The following is a 20,569-nucleotide window of genomic DNA, read 5'->3' as shown; positions in this document are numbered from 1 at the left end:
TCAGAGCATAGGTTTAGGCGGTTCTAGGACTATATGAATATATCAGAATTTGTAGATTGAAAGTGAGAATATGAGAGTAGGATTAAATTAAATACAAGCCATATTGGTTTGATTTAGAACTTCTCTCTGATGCGAACCTTTTGGTCTTTGTAGGAGTTCAGTGATGTCGCAACATCAGTCTGATGAGGAGGTGGATAGTTATGTTCCTCATAGTGGTGGTGTTCCTGTTGGTCATGATGCTAGTGGTGCTGTGGGTTCTGATGCGGAGCACGCCTCGAGAGTGGGGCAGGCTGCTGCAGGTCCTGCGGGGCCTAACCAGGATACGTTTGTTCAGCAGTTAGTTGCTGCTTTGAGGCAAGTAACGGGAACTGTTCCCTAGGCTCCAGCTGCTCTAGCCCCTATTCCAGTTCGTCCCCCTATTGAGAAATTGAGGAAATATGGAGCTGTTGAGTTCAGGGGTAGCAAGGATGATATGGCTTCTACGGCCGAGTATTGGCTCCAGTCTTTAGAGAGGATATTGGAGCAGATGCAGTGCTCACCTCTAGATAGTTTGGTTTGTGCCACTTCGTTATTAAGGGAGGAAGCTTATCAGTGGTGGGAAACAGTATCACGGACAGTCAATAAAGAGAAGAGGACTTGGGAATTCTTTCAGTCTGAGTTCAGACAAAAATATATTAGTGAGCTTTATATTGACCAACGTAAAGCTGAGTTTTTATAGTTAAAACAGGGCAGAATGACTGTGACTGAATATGAGAGAGAGTTCATCCGGTTAAGCAGGTATGCTGCGGAGATGGTTCCTACTGAGTCAGATAGATGCAAGCGTTTCCGTAGAGGGTTGCATGATGAATATAGAATGCATCTGGTTGCTCATCCTCTTACAACATTGTCTTCTCTAGTAAAGGCAGCTTTAGAGCTTGAGGAAGTTAGGAATGAGCAGCAGGCTAGGCGGCAACGGAGTCAGCAGGGGCAACAGAAGAGGTTTCAGGGTATGGCATCTGGACAGACTTCTGGGACTCAGTCTAGTAGTAAGAGGCATAGAGGTGCATCACAGACTTGGTCTAGACCGATACAAAGACCTGGACATGGTCCTTATGGTAGAGCAGCTTCACAAACCACATCTGTTGCTAGTGGTGGAGGTACTGCATGGAGCAACATACCGACATGTAGTCATTGTGGTCAGAGACATCCTGGAGTTTGTAGGAGATTATCTAGGGCATGCTTTCGATGTGGATCTACCGAGCATATAATTCGAGACTGCCCTATGACTTCGGCTAGTTCAGCTCCACAGGTCGGGAGGTCAGCTCCCTTTATTCCGAGAGGCAGAGGCAGAGGTCGTGGCGATACAGTAGGTTCTGGGAGTCAGAGGCCGGTTTCAGAGACAGTGGAAAAACTTGAGTCAAGAGCACCTACCAGAGTGTATGCTATTAGGACTAGGGAGGAGCAGGATGCCCCAGACGTTGTAGTTGGTATATTCTCTATCTTTGATATTTCTTTATATGCTTTGATTGATCCTGGCTCTACGCATTCATATTTATGCATACATGTGGGTAGATTGGGTAATATGCATGCTGACATGCTAGAGCATAGTATGAAGGTTACTAATCCATTGGGTCATAGTGTGATAGTTAATCGGGTGTATAGAGCCTGTCCATTAGTAATATATGGCCATGTATTTCTGGGCGATCTGATAGAGTTACCTTTCCGGGAGTTTGATGTGATATTGGGTATGGATTGGTTATCTAGACATGGAGTTATGATTGATTGTAGACTGAAGAGGATTACACTTCAGACTTCATCTGGTGAGGAGATTGTAGTAGTGGGAGAGAGGTCGGATTACCTCTCTACTATTATTTCTGCTTCTACTGCTAGAAGACTGATCCAGCATGGTTGTGAGGCATACTTAGCCTGTGTACTTGCTCCAGAGTCAGAATCCCCTAGTGTACATGATATACCTATAGTATGTGATTTTCCGGATGTGTTCCCAGAGGAGTTACCTGGATTACCTCCTAAGAGAGAGGTTGAGTTTGGTATTGAGGTTATGCCTGGTACTGCACCGATATCCATTGCTCCATATCGGATGGCTCCTACTGAGTTGAAAGAGTTGAAGATACAGATTCAGGAGTTGCTTGATAAGGGGTTCATTCGTCCTAGTGTATCCCCATGGGGTGCTCCAGTATTATTTGTAAAGAAGAAGGATGGGTCACTTAGATTGTGTATTGATTACAGACAACTTAACAAAGTTACAGTGAAGAATCGGTATCCATTCCTCGGATAGATGATTTGTTTGATCAGTTGAGAGGAGCTAGTGTGTTCTCAAAGATAGATCTGAGATCGGGTTATCACCAGCTGGGGGTGAAGGAATCAGATGTACCTAAGACTGCTTTTAGGACACGTTATGGTCATTATGAATTCTTGGTAATGCCGTTTGGTTTGACGAATGCTCCTGCAGTTTTCATGGATTTGATGAACCGGATTTTTCATCCTTACTTAGATCAGTTTGTAACTGTGTTCATTGATGATATCTTGGTATATTCTCGGACTAGAGAGGATCATAATCACCATTTGAGAATTGTACTTCAGATATTGAGAGAGAGACAGTTGTATGCTAAGTTGAGTAAGTGTGAATTCTGGTTGTCTGAGATTCCTTTTTTGGGTCACATTATATCTGCTGAGGGTATTAGAGTTGATCCAAAGAAGATAGATGCAGTGCTTAAATGGAAGCCACCTAAGAATGTTACAGAGATGCGGAGCTTCTTAGGATTGGCTGGTTATTATAGACGATTTATCAAGGGATTTTCTCTCATTGCAGCTGCTTTGACTAGACTTCTTCGAAAAGATGTCAGATTCGAGTGGACTGATAAATGTCAGAATAGTTTTGAGAAGCTTAAGACGATGCTTACTGAGGCTCTAGTGTTGACACAGCCAGTTTCGGGTAGACCGTATGATGTGTATAGTGATGCTTCGCATAATGGATTGGGTTGTGTGCTTATGCAGGAGAGTAAGGTAGTTGCTTATGCTTCTAGACAGCTTAAACCACATGAGAAGAACTACCCTACTCATGATTTGGAGTTAGCAGCTATAGTCTTCGCTTTGAAGATTTGGAGGCATTACTTGTATGGTGAGAAATGTCATCTGTATGCGGATCATAAGAGTCTCAAGTATCTACTTACTCAAAAGGAGCTTAATATGAGGCAGCGTAGATGGTTAGAGCTACTTAAAGATTATGACTTCACCATTGATTGCCATCCAGGTAAAGCGAATGTGGTAGCAGATGCACTTAGCAGGAAGTCCTTGGTTGCTTTACGTGCTATGAATACTTGATTATCTGTAACTAGTAATGGTGCACTTGTGGCAGGGCTTATGATTAGACCTAGCCTACTTCAGCAAATTCGAGATGCACAAAAGGATGATGAGACTATTGCCTTGTGGAAAGACCTAACCAGAGAGGGAAGGAAAAAGAGATTTATGATTAAAGATGACGACTGCTTGTACTTTGGGGACAGACTTTGTGTGCCTAAAATTTCAGAGTTGAGACAGTGTATCTTAAAGGAAGCTCATAGTAGTCCATATGCTATGCATCCTGGCAGTAATAAAATGTATCAGGATTTGAAATCACAGTATTGGTGGCCAGCGATGAAGAGTTTTCTTAATTAATATAACAACATTTCAAATTTAATCCATACAACTATTGCCTCATTTCCTTAATTAATATCACACCTTAAGTCACTACTCACTAATTCTCTACAATTCTCCAAAAATATTCATTACCCACTTTCTACCCATAAAAACCATGCATGCATGCTCCAAAAATGTGATATAAAATATTAACCCTATCTAATAATTTTTTTCGGACCAAAATAATATTTATTCCCGGACCGATGATACTATTCACAGACTGGTAACTTACTATTTTAGACACAGAAAAATGGGGCGTTACAATTGCTTTCTGCTTGTCTTTATTTAAAATCTCAGCCAATGTCCTTTCCAGTTGTACCTCACTTTCTTCATTGTCATTAATAGTCGCGTCTGAAAATAATACAGTGAGATTTAATTCATCTTCAAAGGAGTTGCATTCTTCACATGTAGGCTTTACTTCTTCTAAAAGTGCAATTTTCCATGAAGTTTCCTCATAATCTACCTTGCACTCTTCGTCTTGATATCTATTAGCCGTTAGGTTTGCAAATTGCTCTCATGGTCCCTCCAAATTCTTCATTGTCTCTTGTTGGATCTTCAAACTCTTACAAGTTTCATTCATAAATTCCATGTGACATTTAGTGAAGGCATCAATCAAATCCTTAATTTCATTCTCCTTTTTCTCTTCATCCTCAAAATTTAGAGGGTATTGGTGACTCCAACCTTGCAGTGAAGGATCCCAATGCCAACGGTAGTCAAAATCTGCCATGTTATTTAATATATGAAGTACATCTTCATAACTACTTTATGGCAGGTGAATATCGATTGCCGAAAATCCATTATCTATCCAACTTCTTGTTTCTTTAATTAATCCAAATTGGAATATATAAGTGAGATATTTATTTGTAAAATTTATAATAAGGAAATCTCTCCAACAATTCGTTAAATCTTGCCTAAGTGGCATAAAATGGCTCCAAGTGTTGTTGACTAAAATATGCAACTATTTGTCGGTTAAACATCTCAAAATACTTCATAAAAAAATAACAAAACTAACAATCAATAAAATAAAGAAAAACTACAAATAATATAAACAAGTATTTCATTTAACAAACAAAAAAATGTTTAAATTAATAATAGGTTAATTAGTATTGATATTGGTAACGCCAATCCCAGCAATGGCGCCAAAAACTTGACAGGCTTTTTCGCAAGTGTATGAAATCACAACAAGTAATAAAGAATGAATAGAGCATCATTCACACGAGGATTGTATACCAAGTATCAAAATTGTGTTAACATACTATTATCTAAACGACAATAAGAAGAATAATTGTAAAAATAAAAATAGAGTAGTGAATAAGAAATCAAGCAAGTAATTGTTGAAAAGAAATCGAGGTTTAAAAGTTACTAGAGATTTTGATTTCACTTAATTCTATCCAGTTTATCCTATTAGTTTGATAATCAATTTTAATTATTCAAGAAGGAGAAATAACACTAAATTCACTAATAAGTTCTCTCGATGTTTTATTAGCTATTTTAACCCACTTCAATTACCCATCTCTCAATGGTGCAACAAAATATAGATTAAATTATTAAGTTCTTGTGATTATTCAGGAATTCACAAATTAAGACCTTTAATTTTATGAAAACCTCCAACGATTCAAACCATCTAGCTTTCGCATCAAGTTGTTATTCAAAAACTTAACAGGTTTTTTCGCAAGTGTACAAAATCGCAAAGTAATAAAAAATAAGTATAGTATCATTCCCACAAGGATTGTATACTAAGTATCGAAATTGTGTTAACCTACTATTATCTAAACGACAATAAGAAGAATAATTGTAAAAATAAGTAATAAATAAGAAATCAAGCAAGTAATTGGTGAAAAGAAATCAAGGTTTAAATGTTACTAGGGATTTTGATTTCACTTAATTCTATCCAGTTTATCCTATTAGTTTGATAATCAATTGTAATTATTCAAGAAGGAGAAATAACTCTAAATTTACTAATAAAATCTCTCGATGTTTTATTAGCTATTTCAACCCACTTCAATTACCCATCTCTCAATGGTGCAACAAAATATAGATTAAATCATTAAGTTCTTGTGATTATTTAGGAATTCACAAAGAAAGATCTTTAATTTTATGAAAACTTCCCAAGAGTCAAACTGTCTAACTCTCGCATCAAGTTGTTATTCCCATGAAATTTATTATCCTATTCATATCAAAAACCCTCCCCTTGATAGTGATTAATGAAATAAATCAATGTAGGGGAGAAACTCTACTTAGAAGCATTAAGATCAATAATAAACTTTACTTGAATAAAGAAAATCAAATCTAATATTATAAACTGAAGTTAAAGTAAAGCTACATGATATCCCTAGTAAAGGTATTTAGTTCAACATAGTAAATAAATCAAACTCAATTAAATTTGTAAATAATCCCATAAAGAATAATAAACAAAAGAAGAGTTTAAAAATAAAATTGGCTTGAGTAGCTTTCTTGAATAATTGGCTTGAGTAGCTTTCTTGAATCTTGACATCAACTTGAATACTTGAAGTCTTAAAGAGAGAGAGAAACTAAATAGAATAGAGAACAATAGAACAAAAGATGGAATATACAATGAATCGTGAATCCCCTGATTGTGGCTACTTTCTCTCTTTATATAGACTTTCTGGAATATCTTCCAATTCGTTTAGGAAAGTGAATCTCTATTAAGGAAGAAATATTTTAGAGATAGGAAACTGTTTAGATTTTATATTTCTTCCCAATTAGGACTCTCTCAGTGTCTAAATAGGACTCCAGCTTTAATATGGTACGTCCCACGATATCTTTATGTGGGCAGCATGAGCTTAATATGAAATCTTGGCCCAAGTTGAACTCTGCAGTAGCACGGGAGTGCTGGGTAGCACGCCTTGAGTGTGCTACTTGCTGGAAGTCTTTGACAATTGATCATCTCTTGTATTTTTGGCTGGTTTTCTATAAAAATCCTACAAAATTCCTCAAGATCAAGTGAAATATGATTTAAGGAAACTTTAAATAAAATCATAAATAAAACTAAATAAAAACTAATTAAAGTAATTAAAAATACTAAAAATCCTAATAAAAACTATATTAAAAATACTGTAAAAATAACACCTATCAACATGGTAAAATGATAAAAAATAATCACCATATGACATTTTGTGGGTCTCATGTCCAGAAATATATCTTTCACTATATGCATTTTAATGTTTTATATGGAGTAAAAGAATATATATATTGTTTTAATTTATTATTGAAATTTAATTTCAGTCATGTTTAAATTTTGTTTTCTTAACAAAGGTAACTTAAATCAGTCCATTTGTTTTAATATATTATATAAATGAGTTAATTTAATTATAACTTATATTTTTTAGACTGGCCATGATACTATAAAATAATTAATTATCTTTTTATTAAGTCTAGCTATATCGGTTGTATGATTTTTTTAAAAAATTTAGGTATATGTGGGTCTCGTATACGTATGGCACAACCCAAGAGGGGAGTGAATTGAATTTTCTAAAAATAAAAATTTAACTTTTAAAATCAAACTCAGAATTCTGTTGCAACGAAAAAAGTATGCATTTGTGAGAGTAAGTTATTAAGATTAGAACTTCCTCATAAAGCTCTATGCAGAAAATAGAAAGACTTTGTAAAGAACAGTTATAGATTAGAACTGCTTCACAATACCTTATTCAATTTCAAAAACTACTTTATGAAGGAAAGCTATTACTTTTAGAACGTCCTTATAAATTTTAGAAATATATTAAAGACTATGTGAGTGACAGTTATTAAATTTTGAACTGCTTCACAAAGCTCTAAGCCAGATTAGAAAACTGATTAAAACCCAAATAGTGAGATATACAAAAAATAGAAGAACAGTTTAAAACTTGGTATATTCACTATGCCGAAGTCCAGAGTTCTAAAGTTCAGTAATAGATAAAGCTTATTCCAGTTTAGAACATCAAAACTATTAACAACTTTAGCATTTCTAAAATACAAACAGAAGTGTGAGTAAAATAGTATCAAGCAAAACTTTAAAAAATAAAAAAATTAACACAGTGATTTATAGTAGTTCGACACTAACTCGCCTACATCCACTCCCCAAGACTCATCTTGAGATCCTCAATTATGTTATCTCTTTTCAAGGTTAAGAGACAAACCAACAGTACAAGGTAATAGATTAACTCCTAGATCTACCCTTTGTCCTACTAGATTTTCCAAAGGTTCTAATTAACTTCAACCCTTTCTATTTTGGCAGAGAACAGAAACTCAAATCAAGACATTAGAATCTCTCTCACGGAGAAGGTTGCTTGATAACCTATTTCACAATAGCTTTTCACTTAAGCTATTACACAAATATTTTATCAAATAAAAAGTTGTCTACTAAAGATTACATAATCTAAATAGACAGACAAAAATACAAATATAAGCGTGGAAAAAAATAGTATTTAAGATTAGAAAATCATTTTAGAGTTCAGAACTGTTTTTCAAAAGAAGTTGTTATAAAATTTCTTTTCTTTTTTAAAGATAAAACGTAGAACAATAAGATAAAAATAAATAAGGGGGTTTGAGAGTAAGTTTTGAGAGATAAAATATTTGATCAATGGACGTATACTCTTAAAATAAAAACCCTTTCATCATTTAAAGAGAAAGACGCCTTTTATAGAGAGAGATGAGAAACCGGTTCTAGAAAGCAAGATATCTTCTTTTCAATTCAGAATATTGACTTTCCAAATTTAGAAGATATGGAGATTTTTGTTTCCAAAAATTCATTGAATCAATATCTTTTTCTTTTAAAGCAAGCATATAAGAAAAGATTTTAAACTTTTCTTTAAAATAATTTTCGAAATTAGGAAAAATTAAAAAAATCTTTTTCAAAATATTTTATTACCAAAAACGATTGAGATAAAATCTCTTTCATTTAGGTAAGTAGATAAAAGCAAGATTTGGATTTTCTTTAAAAATTAATTTCCGAAAATAAAAGCTTAAAAATCTTTTTCGAATTATTCTATTACCAAAAACGATTGAGATAAAATCTCTTTCATTTAGGTAAGTGAATGAAAGAACGAAAAACTTTTAATTTCTAAGGCAATATTTTTTGAAAATACTTTTGATAAAAAGAGAGAAGAATTAATTTTGTGCTTATAAATGAACATTCTCTCTATCCTACAATAAATCCAAAAAAAAAAAAAAAAAGTTAACCACTATGATCTTCAATGTTTTTCATGATCTTTGTTTATCCTTGGATTTGTAGGATTTTGCCTTGTTTATTTATTTTCCATATTTAGATTTGCATAAAATAATATTAGCACAAATAATATAATTTAAATTTATTTGTTTTGTTTTAAATCATCAAAATCTCAAGATAACAAATTGACCCTTGAGCCAACAGTATATCAATTATATAATTTTTTAACTAAATTCAATTAACTTTATTAATTTTAAAATCGAATCTCATTCATACATATTTTAATAATGATTTTTTTTTTAGAAAATAATGATTGTTTTAAGCAATAAAATAATTATATAAACATATGATTTCTTAAATAGTTATGTTTTATCATGCGATTCAAATTTTTCTCTTGTTGATATATCGTACCTATAAATTTTTTAGGCCAAGGCCATAATGTTTAAGAGACACAAAACATTGTTTTTTAGATAATTTTACATTAATTTTCGTTATTTATATTGCTTTATAAATTACAATTAGAATTTTTTCTATCAATTAAAAAAAATTGATACTTTATATATCAAATTGACCTTAATTAATTTAAAAAATTTTCCAATCAAATTTTATTTCACTTAACTTCAACCTATCCTTAGCTAAACAAGTACATTTTTTTTTTATATTTTATTTAAAACAAGTAAAAATTAGAAGAAGCATAAGCTCAACTCAAAAGAAATGAATAATACTAAAAGAATCTTCTTATTCAACTGTATTAAAAAATGAGATTTTTTTTTTTTGAGGAAAAAGAAAATATTATTATTAATCATAATTTGCTTCAAAGGCAATAATGGAAATAAGAGCAGTTGGAATAGTAGTCTAAACTATTAGACCAGCATTAAAACAAGCCACTTTTGCTCAGGCATGTGCAGCATTGTTTGCTTGCGTATTAACCCAAGCCAATGACAAAACATTAGCATCAACAAATAGCTCCCTATAATTTGTAATAAGAAGCCCAAACTCAGTCCTATCGTCCCTTCCTGCTGCCATAGCAGTAGTCACCTCCTGTGCATCCATCTCCAGTTGAAAACCATCAAAATGTTAAGATTTAAGCCAAGATAAGACCTCCCTCAAGCCCATAAGTTCAGCAAGCCTAGGAGAACTCGCTCCAATCAGTCGATCTGAAACACCAGCAATGAACTAACCCTTGTGGTTCCTAAAAACTGTACCAAAACCTGCATTTCTTGTTGTGGCATTAAAAGATGCGTCCAGATTACCCTTTAACAAACCAGCAGCAAGCGGAGACCATGTACACACCATTCTGCCATTCCTACAAGTTCCCTCGCTGTTATCCTTCGGCCTCACATCCCTCCAATCTGCTATAAAATGCATGGCTCGAGTTAACACATCCTTCGATTCACTTGCACCTCCTGCAATAGTCTAGAGTTGCGACTATACCAAATAAACCACAACAGCACTACCACCTCTTCAACTCTACTCTCCTCACAGGTCTTTCTTAACTCCTCAAACCACCCCATAAAATTAGTAGCAAAAAAACCATTTACAAGTACCTGTATCTGCAGTAAACACAAGGATGCAGCTACATACTCCACAAGTGAATGTAAATCGATTCAGTAGCACCACAAATATCAAATACATCAAAGATATACATACCCCTTTTATTCAACTGTGTTTTGGTCGGCAGAAGGTCCTTACACGCTCTCCACAAAAATTGCTTCACTTTCGGATGGATGTTCATTGCCCATATAAACTTCCACATATTTGGATTTCCCACATAGTGACTTGCTGCCACCTCCTGAACCGCCAGTTTGTAGGCACTTTTCAATTTATAAATTCCCCTTTTCGACCAATGCCAAACTAACACATCCTCCGGTCTTCTATTACTTAGTGGGATATGAAGAATCACCTCAGCCTTCTCTGGAAGGAAGAGACCATGAATAAGGTCAGCAAAGGTTGAACCTTATTAGTTATACAGTAAAATGCTGTAAGTACAGAGTGCCCCATTGCTATGAATAGTATAGTGGGATTGAAATACGAGAGTGCCCGCCCTTTCAAGTAGGCCACTTTCCGATTCGACAAGGGTAGAATGCCTGGTCAAAGGTCCAACCACCTGCTACTATTTGGCAACAGTAAATCTTGCACCCGTAAATTCTCAAAACCTGCAACACAAGGAGAAGAGACATGAAAAGAATTTTGAGAGACAACCTATGGATCCTTCCAAATATTAATCTGATCACCACAACCAATCCGCCACCTAACACCTTTTCTAAGCAAATCCTTAGCTCGCAATATGCTCCTCCATAAAAAACTAGGATTAGTTCCTAAAACCGCTCCCATAAAATGCCCATCAGGAAAGTATTTAGCTTTGTAAATTCGTGCTAGAAGAGAACCACCATTGGCCATAATACGCCAACCTTGCTTACCAAGAAGAGCCAAATTAAAGCTATAAAGATGGCGAGAACCCATACCTCCATGAATTTTTGGAACACACAACCTCTCCCAACTCAACCAATGCATACCCTTCCTATTTGTAGATTTCAAACTCCACCAAAAAGCATTCATTAATTTTTGTAACTCATCACACATGGTGGTTGGTAAAAGAAAAACCCCCATAGCGAAAACTGGAATAGCTAGGGCAAGACTCTTTATTGATACCTCTTTCCCAGCCTTGGACAAAAATTTGTGCTTCCACCCTTGAGTTAACTTCCATAACCTCTCTTGAATAAATGCAAGCACTTCCGTCTTCTTCCTTCCAATAAAAGATGGTAACCCTAGATATCTACTATGATTCAAATAATCAAAAACACCTAGGGAAGAACAAATATTATTCCTCATCTCCATGTCGACATTAGTGATAAAGAAGATTCCTGATTTCTGAAAATTAATAGCCTTTCCCGAAGCCTTCTCATAAACATTCAAGATTCTTTTGACCTCACTACTCTCTCAACGAAGCTTGCATAAAAAGAAAGCTATCATCAGCAAAAAAATAAATGGGACACACTAGGAGCAGCTCTCGTTACCCTACACCCATGTAAATCTCAGCCTTCTTTAACAACACCGATAAGCCTTCTGAACATAATAAAAATAAATACGGGAAAAGAGGATCCCCTTGCCTAACCCCCCTAGCTGGAATAATAGGCCCAACCTCTATACCATTAAACGCAATTGAAAAACGCACTGAACATATACACAACATTATTAAAATCTACCCATTTAGCATGGAACCCCATTCTACCCATAATAGCTTTCAGATATCTCCATTGTACCCTATCATACGCTTTAGATATATCAATTTTAAGAGCTACCAACCATCCTTCCTTTTATCCTTTCGCTTAATGGTATGAATTGTTTCAAATGAAATCATAATATTATCCGTAATAAGTCTCCCTGGAACAAAAGCAGATTGAGAGACAGACACTACCTTATCAAGAACTAGTTTAAGCCAGTTAGCTAATACCTTTGAAATAATTTTGTAGACAACATTACACAAAGATATTGGCCTAAAGTCCTTAATTGATTCTGGATTAGCAATTTTTAGGATTAAAACTACTTTAGTGTCATTAAGATTAGGAGGAAAAGTACCTAAATCAAGTTAATCTCTACATGAACGGATAATATCAGTACCCACAACGGACCATGCCTTTTGAAAGAAACAGGGATTCATCCCATCAGGTCCCGGTGCTTTGTCGGGACTCATTTGAAATAAAGCCATACGAAACTCCTCATCCAAAAATGGCTGGATAAGTCGCTCATTGTCTTCATCCGAGATAGAGGGAAGAACATGTTGGGTAACCAGGTCTGAATAATCACTAGAGCCAAAAATAAATCACAAAATAAGATCGAATCACATCCGTCATACCCTCCTCTGTCTCCTGCCAAATCCCAGCCTCGTTCCTGACTTGCGTCATACGATTAGCACGAGAACATGTTGTAGCTGTAACGTGAAAGAACTTTGTATTTCTGTCCCCCTCAAGGACCCTATGAGCCTTTGCCCGCTGTCTCCAAAACGCTTCTTCTTGTGCTAAGAGCAACTGAATTTATCCCGGACCTGGTAGAGACTTGCAATAGCAGATTCAGTACCCATATTACGTAGCCGCTCCATTTCCAACGTCAATTGCCAAATATCCTTTCTAAAATGCTGCAATAGGTTCCTGCCCCACCATGATAGATTGTTGCCAAGATTATGAATTTTAGACAATAAATCCCCCTTAATCGATTGAAACCATGCTTCATACATAAAATCCATAAAATCTGGTTCCTTGGTCCAAGCGTTCTCAAAACGAAATCTTCTTAGAGGTCTCAGTGCCTTGGTATCATTGCTTGTAAGTAACAGAGGCGAATGGTCTGAGTAGAAAGCCAATAGATTAACTAAAGAATTATTTGGAAAAAATATCTAGCCATTCCTGCCTAACCAATGCCCTATCCATTCGTTCTTCCACTCTTGCAGCACCATTACCCCTAGCCCATGTAAAAGGATACCCAATCATGGGTAAATCATGCAGGTCACAGTCATCAACCGCCTCTTTAAAACCTCTAAGAAGAGAAGCAAGATGATCCACCAGCCCTCGTTTATCCTCCGAACACAATAAATCATTAAAGTCGCCAATGCATACCCAAGGGAGAGAAGACATCATAGCTAATCATCGGAGTAATTCCTTAGAGTCTGCACTTCGGCTTCGTTTCGGGAACCCATAGAAATCGGTCAATTGCCACACTTCTTCGCCGTCACACACAGACACATGCATATCAATGTAGTTATCCGAGAAACTCTTAACACTAATACTATTCTTATGTCTCCAAAGCACTGCAAGGCCTCCACTATGACCCCGACAGTCCACTCCAAAAGCCCCATCAAAGCCCAACCTCACCCTCAACTCTTATATCTTTTGCTTAATAACCAAAGTTTCCATAAGAAATAGAACCTCGCTTATGGCTATGAACCAACTCCTTAAGATCTAACACTGCCTGAGGGTTGCTAAGCCCTTGACAGTTCCAGCTTATACTTTTCCCCTCTTCAGCCGACCTACAAGGAGAAATCAAAATAGTTAAAAGAGAAATAGAAGAATTAAAAAAAAAAACATAATAGAATTAAACAAGACATTATTCAGTTAAAAGTTAATAAAATTATAAATGTTCAAGTAGAACCCTCAGAAAATAAGAAATTTAACAATTTAACTGATACATTATCTTATGATAAGTCTATTAATGTAATATTTAGAGTAAGCTTTTAGAAATGGATAGTTTTAGTTAAAATAGTGGTTAATAATGATTTTCATTTAACTACGACTGTATTAGTTGTTCTAGTTAGGATCAAAATTGTTTGCAAGAAGGATTAATTCCAACTATATTATGAAAGAACTAAAGAAAGGCTATACACAGTAAGTTAGAATAGAATATAAATTAACAAAAGTAAAAATATGTGCTGACAGTTTTTGTTTTAAAATGCCTTTTATTTTAGTTAAAAACCTTACTACATGAGTAATACTAGGAACACTCTTTTTAGCTACTATTTATCCCTTTAAAACAGATAATGAAGGATTAAAAATAAATATCTTAAATAATCAAATATGTTTTAAATTTATGCAACCAATTAGATAAAAGGATTTAAGTGCTATATAAGATATTTCTATATATAAAGAAATAAATCTTATTAACAAAAACAAAAACATATTAGCTATTTGAAATAAGAGATTAATAATATTAGGATTGAAAATCAATTAGAACAAACTCACATACAAAAAAAAATTAAAGACTTTGAAGGAATTTTAAATAAAGAAGTATGTTCAAATATTCCGAATGCCTTTTGGTCTAAAAAACAACATATAGTTCATTTACCTTATATAAGAAAATTTGATGAGAAAAATATCCCAACCAGATGTAGAGCTATACAGATGAATAAACAATTACAAGAATATTGCTACAAAGAGATAAATGATTTATTAGATAAAGGACTAATTAGAAAATCTAAGTCCCCTTGGAGTTGTTCAGTTTTTTATGTCTAGAATGTGGCAGAAATAGAAAGAGGAGCACCCAGGTTAGTTATTAATTATAAACATTTAAATAAAGTATTATAATGGATTAGGTATTCTATACTAAATAAAAGAGATTTGTTAAAAAGATTACATAATGCAATTATATTCTCTAAATTTGATATGAAATCAGGTTTTTCGCAAATACAAATACATGAATCTGACAGATACAAGACTGGCTTTAATGTTCCCTTTGGTCACTATGAGTGGAATGTTAAGCCATTTGGTTTGAAAAATGCCCCTTCTGAATTCCAAAATATTATAAATGACATTTTTAACAATTATCATGAGTTTTCAATAGTTTACATAGATTATGCACTTATTTATTCAAATAATATTGATCTCCACTTTTCTCATTTGAAAAGGTTTATAATAAAGTTAAGCAAAACGGTTTAGTTGTTTCTTCTTCAAAAGTTAAACTATTTCAAACTAAAATAAGGTTTTTAGAACATGACATTTTTCAAGGTACTATTAAACTAATTGACAGATCAATTAATTTTACTGAAAAAGTTTCAGGATAAAATTACTGATAAAAATAAATTACAAAAATTTTTGGGATGTTTGAACTATGTTGCTGATTTCATGAAAGATATTCGAATCTTATGTTAACCACTGCTCAATAGGTTAAGAAAAAACTCTTCTCTTTGGTCTGAAAGACATACCTAGTTAATTAAAACCATAAAATCTAAAGTTAAGAGCCTTCCTTGTCTTTGTATACCAAATCCTGATTCATTTCTTATAGTAGAAACTGATGCCTCAGATATAGGCTATGGAGGTATTCTCAAACAGAAATTACCAGATCAGTCTTTTGAATCCTTAGCTAGGTACCATTCCGGAGCATGGAATGATACACAAAAAAAAAATATTCAACTATTAAAAAAGAATTAATTTCAATAGTTTTATGTATTACAAAGTTTGAAGATGATTTAATTAACAAAAAATTCCTTTTAAGAATTGACTGCTCAGTAGCCAAAAATACTTTGGAAAAGGATGTTAAAAACATTGTTACAAAGCAAATTTTCGCTAGATGGCAAGCCATTTTATCATGTTTCGATTTTGAGGTTGAAGCCATTAAAGGTAATTCTAACTCTTTACCTGATTTTCTTACCCGTGAATTTTTGCAGGGAAAAGATAGAAACAAATAAGTTTTTCTCTTTATCTAAAGAATTTGTTAAGCAAAACTTAATGGGCACTCCCTTGAAGAATAAAATTACAAGAGAAAGCTATGGAAAAAAGAGTGTAAGTATTTCTTTTCAATTATCTGGCCCTTCAACAACTCAGTTACCAATACCAGCTTTTACTTCAACTACTTCAGGTACAAATAGACCAACCAATTACCATGACGCTCTTACTAGTGCATCATCATCATCCACAATTAATTACCCTTATGTTAATAAGGATATAGAAATACGTATTACCTATATCAAAAAGGAATATACTAAATATTCAAATTTTTTGAAAGTCGCTCAAAAGGCATTCCCTTCTAATTTCCATTTTGTTCCCGAGTCATTTTCAAAAAATAGAAATTTTTATGAGTTTATATTAGTTGTACAAATTTTATAATTTTGGAATATATTCATGATCCAGAAGATGTTAAAAAGGTTTTGTATTTAAAAGTTCAAATAAAAAAGGTTTTCTCTCTCTCTGAGTGAAACCAGAATCCATACACTGAGATAAAATTTAGTCAAAACTTTGTACCAAGTTCTTTCAACTATGAGGATTATAAAAAGCTTGGTCTAATGCTTTTGATTTAAGAAATCATAATCATTTGTGGTTCATGATGATTCCACGAGGTTCAATTACAAAATTTCCTTATTAGTTTCAAGAATGATCGAGTATTTCGAATGTTCAATCAAAACTTTCCCTAAAACGATACTACAAGGTTTTGAGCTCTATGATAAACAATTAACCAATTTCGGTCAAGATAAGCTACTCTCATTCGCAGCTACTTTTAGGATTCCATGGATCTTATCCTGGAATTATGGAATCAAACAAGTTCAACTGCTACCCCTTCTCCTATACTGGTCAGAATTTTTAGTAACAAACGGTATAAAGATTACAACCAGACCCAGGCCTATGCTTAAGCCGTTCAAAAATATTTCAGTTCAAAGAGACACCTATGTTTGGCAAAAAATCCAAAGAATCTAGATTTCTTAACAGATAAGAGCAGGTGGCAGGCTGCCCTTGTCGCTACTAGTTCAATTAAAGAATTTAAGAAGACACTACAAGATATAAATAGTCAAGTATCGCAAGAGGACGAAGATGAAAATAAAGCCACTTCTAGCTACTCATCACTCCATGAAAATGATTGTTATGATATAAATCAAATAGAAGGAAGTCTATCCAGTTCAAATAAATATCAAATATGTTCAAGTAAAGTTGCTTGTCCTATCAGGCTCTTTTTGTCATTTTATAAATATGTAAAGTTGTTTGTCTGCATTAGGCTTATCCAACTTTTGTCCATATTACGCTTATGCCACTTTTGTCTGTACTAAGACCTACCCTGTTTGTTTGTATTAGGCCTATTCATCTTTTGTAGATAAGGTTTTTCCTATTAGATGATAGCTGTCTAGACTTTAAATCAAATAAAGTTCATACTCTTCTATAAATAGCTAAGTATGTTATGCGAAAGGCAGAGGTTTTAGAAGAAGCGTGCTTGTGCTATCTCTACCCCTACTCTTTCAAAAGCTTTGTACTCTCTTTTTCTTATAAGTAATAAAGCTTTCTTTTATAAAATTATCGTTTTACATCTTATTTTGATTTAAATTGCTTTGATTAAATTATTATTTTGCTTTAGTAAATTAATATGATTATTTATACTTATGTGTATCATATTACTTTGTCTGTACTCTACTCTCCTTTCCATTTCAGTTTAACAATTACTATTACTCCACAATTAAAACTATACATTCATCTCTTCCTCCGTTCCTCCACACTTCCAATCAGCTCCCTTCTGGTATCAGAGCCTAATCTTTATAGGTTGTAGGGTTAAGGTTATTAATTATTTGCGGATTAATTATTAGGGTGTAGGGGTAAGCCGTTAGTAGTCGTGATTACGAAGCTATTGGATTATTATTGGTCAGCCGGTGTAAGCGTTGGTCAGCCATGTGATATGTGGTCCCGCAAATGTGGTCCTGGTAATCAATAGTCTCTAGTTACGATTATTAATTAGCAAAACGAGTAGATTGCTAAATCTTCTTTCTAATAATAAGTTTTTAAATATTAATGACCCTAGTTCTATCCTTAGTGATCTGAATACCCAAGAGATGTATATCGCTCATGTGGAGAATCAGCTATATAAATGGTCTATCTAAAACTATGATGTTAATACTATTTACAAAATTGATGCATTTGATTTTCTTTCTGGTTATTCAATTAAACAAACCGAACAATCTGTTCCGTTAGCTATATGTATGAAAATATTCAATTATTTTCTCCCTAAGCTATTTTGAAGCACAAAGAAAAACACAAATTTTTGCATATATGTATGGTTCAAGTTGCAATTAAACCTTTATTTCGAGTTGATTTAGATATTTCAGTTTTTGTATGTTTATGAGATGCAAGACATTTGAATTTTTCAAATTCTCTAAACTATCTATTCCAAGAAACTATGAACTTCTTCAATTTTAGGACATCTGCATTAAAACAAACCAACACAAAAATCGAATTCTAATTAGGAAATAAAGCATCTGACAAACAAATTCCCTTATAAATTGAAACTCATTGCTTTAAAATGCTTTCTTTCTTCCTTTTTTTTTTTCTACTTTCAGAAGGAAAATACAAGGACATACATGTTCAATAGCTGCTTGAAATCCATAAAAAAACATCTACCTTTAAGAGGGAAACAAGAAAATTAATACTAGAAACAAATTCAATTTTGATCAATATATTAAGTGTTTAGTCAAAACTACCCTTATTTTAATAACAATTTTTAGTTTTATTAATTCGATCTGTGAGTAGAGTCACGCAGCCGATTTGGCGGCCAGTTTTTCCCTTTTACCAAATAGGAATATAAATGCTGTGTTTTATACGGCAACATTTTGGGCTATTTTAAATTACATGACAGACCTGATAGTAAGGATGTGACTAACTAACTAATGGCAAGAGTTGATGCTTTGTTTTTTCCACTTTCTAAGAGAAAAATATAGTACGACCTTTGTAGTTTGTTAAATACAACTAATTTATTCTTATTATTTTTAAAATATACTAATTTTTTCTATGTTTACTTTCGTTACACTACTAAGTCATTCTGTTCAATTTTTACATCTTTTCTGTTAAGTTAATAAAAAAATACAGAGGTCAAATGAGAGATACTAAAATATTATATTAGAAAAGTTACAGTACGGTCTTTATAGTTTGAAAAATACAGCTAGTTCACCCCTGTGTTTTTTAAAATAAAAGAGCTATTTTCATTATTTCATAAGGTAAAATGTAAAAATTAGAGGAAAGTAAATTATAAAGATGTTTTACTCTATTTTAAAAAAGACAGGGAGGGACTAATGTAATTCACAAAATATAGGTATCATACTGTATTTTTTTCTCTTTTTAAAATACCAATTAAGTATGTTTAGATATTCATCTATTATATTTTTAGGTACCATATTAAATATAGTTTTTTTTATAAAATAAGAGTATCTTTTACCGTTAAAAAGCAAAATTAAAAAAATGATAACTTTCTTTAAATTATTTTTTAATTGGTTTAGTATGTTTTTAGTTTGTTTCGGTAGAATCTCTACCTCCTATGTAAGAAATAGCAAGTAGAATATATCAATTATTAATAAAAATATTAATAATTTGGTACAATTGGTGTATTGTTATTGTATTGGGATACGGTTGTGCGTGTTTGGATAAGAGCGCAGAGAAGTGAAGTTGCATGTGACACACATAGCATATAGAAGTTGCAACTCCTGCAGCTGCAGCCACGTCAACTCCATTCTATGAAACGTGTCTTAATTTCGTATTCACCATTCTCCATTTCTTCTTCTCAAAAGCTATATAAATAGTATGGCGGCAACAACAAAGTAATAATTGGTTGCAGAATTAAAGGTCTAATAGGACAAGAAAACATTAGCAGCAGAAAACGTTACAATGTCCGGAGCACAAGGAGCGCAGCCGAAAGGGTCGAAGACGGCGACGACATATGAATCGGTGGAGGGAGGAGAGAATAGGACGAAGACGGAGCTACGTATTGGTTAGGTGGCTTGCAAATCCCACATCGAAAGAAAGGGAAGGGAATAGGGAGTTGTTTGGCTATAAAAGGAGCTTAGCTCCTGAAGTTTTATTCATTCCAAAACTTGTCTTCCAATTCTTAAGTGGGTTAGACAAGTTTCTCTCCTCTCTCAATTTGTATATTTCTTTAGTGAAATATAAATTTAGTAGTGTCCGAGGACGTAGGCAAAATTGGCCGAACCTCATTAAATTTTGGTATTCTCTTTTATTTATTGCTTTTGTCTTTATTTATTTAATAGCTATTGTTGGGTAAAAATATTTTTTGTGGTTATTGTCTAATTAATTACTTCTAGGTAAATTCTGTCTAGGCAAGTGGGTTTTAAGTGAGACCATTTGTGACTCCTCCACTTACCTGGGAATTTACTTAGTGTAGTTAGTAAGTACAGTAATTCACAAATTGCTTTTGGTGGAAAAAGCCCAATTTCCACAACAATTGGTATCAGAGCCAAGGTTACTAAGTATTCACTGTGGTTGC

The 20,569-nt window shown here is 33.6% G+C and overlaps 1 protein-coding gene across 1 annotated transcript; it reads left to right on the top strand.

Moving 5' to 3' along the window:
* The first annotated feature begins 394 nt into the window (after positions 1-394).
* Positions 395-3,321, top strand: LOC149493287 (uncharacterized). Its single transcript, XM_089715458.1, has 4 exons — positions 395-2,173; positions 2,347-2,526; positions 2,641-2,767; positions 3,251-3,321. The coding sequence occupies exons 1-4, from the start codon at positions 734-736 to the stop codon at positions 3,319-3,321; spliced, it is 1,818 nt and encodes a 605-aa protein (XP_089571584.1). The 5' UTR covers positions 395-733.
* Positions 3,322-20,569: the final 17,248 nt, after the last annotated feature.

This window comes from Jatropha curcas, chromosome 10 (assembly GCF_041381405.1).
Source record: "Jatropha curcas cultivar XTBG-Jc1 chromosome 10, XTBG_Jcur_1.0, whole genome shotgun sequence".
NCBI lineage: Eukaryota > Viridiplantae > Streptophyta > Magnoliopsida > Malpighiales > Euphorbiaceae > Jatropha > Jatropha curcas.
Note: the sequence above shows the minus strand (reverse complement) of the source record. Positions and strands in the feature narration are given on the sequence as shown.